General features: G+C 45.2%; 1 protein-coding gene across 2 annotated transcripts in view; it reads left to right on the forward strand.

The window, feature by feature from the left end:
- The window catches only part of C6 (complement C6), a 42,175-nt gene extending 39,083 nt beyond the window's left edge, over positions 1–3,092 (forward strand). For both annotated transcript variants that reach the window (XM_063295707.1, XM_063295708.1), the window contains one exon: positions 631–3,092. In XM_063295707.1, coding sequence (XP_063151777.1) covers positions 631–806 — 176 coding nt within the window. In that variant the 3' untranslated portion in view covers positions 807–3,092. The remainder of the gene's footprint in view (positions 1–630) is intronic.
- The last annotated feature ends 31 nt before the right edge of the window (positions 3,093–3,123 follow it).

Here is a 3,123-nt window from a genome sequence, read left to right on the forward strand (position 1 = left end):
CCTGGCTGTTTCCCATTATTGAGTGGGTCTACCTTGTCAAATCTAGAGAAGAGGAAAATTTTCCTTGTTTTCTACAACCCCATGATTGCCAGTCAAAGGCAGAAATCTAGGATGAAATGATTAAATCAAGCCTAAAACTTTCAATATGATCCCCAGCAGCAAGCTGTGCATAACACACTTTCTCCCAGTCTCAAGGTTTTGCTCTTCCAAAGTAACTCACTATCTGTCTTGAGTAACATGTGAGAATTGCTTGAAATGGATGCACCACAAATCTCACACACGGAGGAACTTCCCTTAATAAAACAGGTTCATTTGCATCCTACAATCATCCAATGTTGTCTTTTCACATATTCTGGAAGCCCAGTTGTGCTGCGATCCAGGCTGAAGGGGGGAAACCTTTTTATGGAGATTTCCTTTCCAGAGAACCCCACGTGAGTCATACACACTGGTGGTATTAGTACCATGAAGACTTTGGGAGGACCAGAGGTGTGGCCTTGCAGTTTGGTCACGTGATATATCCCTGGAGGAGCTTACAGCCCAGCTTCCTTTATTATTTTTACAACGTGTTGATAGTTTGGTACATCTCTGAATACCAGTTGGCTAGAACTAAAAGCCATTTTTCTCTTTTAGAGCTGCACGCTACATGTGTCTGCTTGCTGCCTAACCAGTGCTCGCGGGGCGGGGAGCCCATTTCCTGCGTCCAGATTAGGACAAGAAAGATAACAGCAAACCTCTGTATGCTGGGGGCGTTGAAGTGCTCCAATACGAACATTGTAATTTTACATGAAGGGAGCTGTTCAAACTAAAAGATGACATGGAGCATCCACAGCATGAATGGCTGGTTTTTGCTCTGGGCCTTCCCAAATTGCTTTAATTCCAGAATCTGAGCATCTCACTCCAGCCTTTCTCATTCCTGTAATCAACACATACCTGACGTTCATGCCAATTCCCTTTTCTTCCACTGAATACCTTTGAGCATGGATCAAATACATTGCACATAAAAAGTGGGCGGAGCTTCAATTGCACTGTGGCAGTCGCCTTCTTGACTTTTTTGACTTTACCCTGCGGATGCCCCGATCCCATGCCTTCCATTTGATGGAATTCAGTATTTGATTGCAAATGTCCGGAGTAAGTGTCCATTGGACAGTCCCATTCCAATAGTATTTGCTGTCTAAGCTGGACCCCAAATAGCAGCTGTCCCTTTGACATGGCTGCAGTTTCTCCTCCCCATTCTGAGAAGTCAGATGCATTTTTGTACTGCTTTATGGTGCTCTTTAAAACTCCTGCTTACCTCTTCAGCCAGCCAGCAATTCCAAAGCACTAAAATGGAGCACTAGACAATTCTCTGCTTCCTTCCTGGTTTTGCCAGGAAGCCAGAGAGGACAAAAACAAACAGCCCACTTAGACCAGCCAGAATGCCATAGTAGCATCAGGTCACCTTTATCTTGGGGGGGAGTTACATCCAGGGCTGCAACTAGGGTCTGTGTCACCTGGGGCAAGCATGGATTCCATGCCCATTTTGGTGCCCCTCCAGTGCAGCACCCAGGGCACATGTCCCGCTTCCCCCCCCCCCCCCAGTTGCAGCCCTGGTTACATCTCAAGAACCAGGAAGTAGAATGATGTAGGAGTTTCTGCCAAGGGGGACCCACTCCCACCCACATCAGCTACAGAAGAAGCACAGAAAATCTGCCTTCCTTAGGGATGCTGCAGAGCCAGTTAATTGACTCTGAATGCAAAGAATGCAGAAGTACAGCAGGGTCCTGCAGACATCAAAGAATCTGAAATTGGTTTAGCAATTCCCTGTGGAGGGGCCTTCACACACCAGTTCTTCCTTCCTCTATTTTCACCCCGCCTCCCTGCTCCTGCCACAGTGCCACTGCAGCAGCCTGGTTCAGCCTGGTCCATAGCACATCTCGGCTTGTCACGGGACAGCTGTAGTGCCCTGCTAATCAAAGTATAGGCTGGCATGATGCTTTTCACCTGGCTGGCATCATATCTTTGGCAGGGGTCAGTGACAGAGGATGTCATCTGCATTCCAAAAGATCACTAGTTTCAATCTGCCATTTACAATTTTTAAAAAAATCTGAAAACAGAGGTGGAAAGACCTTGGCAAGCCATCAACCACTTACATAAAATAGATTTTCCCCAACCATTTGCCCTCCAGAAGTATAGGAACTGCAACTCCAGGAATTCCTTGCCTGCTCCCGACATCAGTACAGTACCAGGTCAGATAATATTAGGGTAGGTGGTCCAATGCTGTGGCTGCTAATTCCACTTCCTTAGCAAGATACTTCTCAATTGAATATTACTAATTTATTTGCTATCTAGAATTATTGGTAGTGGTACTACTGGTATACCTGCAAACTGCACACTTGCTCTAGCTTGAATTGTCATAATGCCTAATTTGAGGGACAGTCTTTCAAGTTCATGTAAAGGTAAAGGTAAAGGTTTCCCTTGACATAAAGTCCAGTCGAGTCCGACTCTAGGGGGCGGTGCTCATCTCCGTTTCTAAGCCTTGGAGCCGGTGTTGTCATAGACACTTCCGGGTCATGTGGCCAGCATGACGACTCGGAACGCCGTTACCTTCCCGCCGAAGCGGTACCTATTGATCTACTCACATTTGCATGTTTTCGAACTGCTAGGTGAGCAGGAGCTGGGATTAACAACGGGAGCTCACCCCGCCGCGCGGTTTCGAACCGCCGACCTTCCGATCGGCAGCTCAGCGGTTTAACCCGCAGCGCCACCATGTCCAAATATTCCTGTAGGGAAACAATATTTTAATAAGACGCATATCTACTCTGAAGTCACTGAGCTCAGTGGGATTTATTCTCTGCTAAGCATATACAAAATTGCAACCAAATTCTGTTTTCAGAAAGGATTATAATTGAGAAGTTGTTAATTAACTCCCATATAATGCATAGGACAATATGTAGACTTTATTCTGAACAAAAAGATTATTTGTCGTATCTGTAAAATCTGCTCAGCATTAATCCACTGTAACCTTGGGATCACTTGGCTTAAATTTCCCAACTTTCTGTTCTGTTAAAATTTAACTAATACAAATAAATGGCTGCCCCAAACAGCCAATCACATTTTTTGTTTTTATAAATTCTCTCATTAAAA

Source organism: Candoia aspera, chromosome 2, assembly GCF_035149785.1.
Source record: "Candoia aspera isolate rCanAsp1 chromosome 2, rCanAsp1.hap2, whole genome shotgun sequence".
Taxonomy (NCBI): domain Eukaryota; kingdom Metazoa; phylum Chordata; class Lepidosauria; order Squamata; family Boidae; genus Candoia; species Candoia aspera.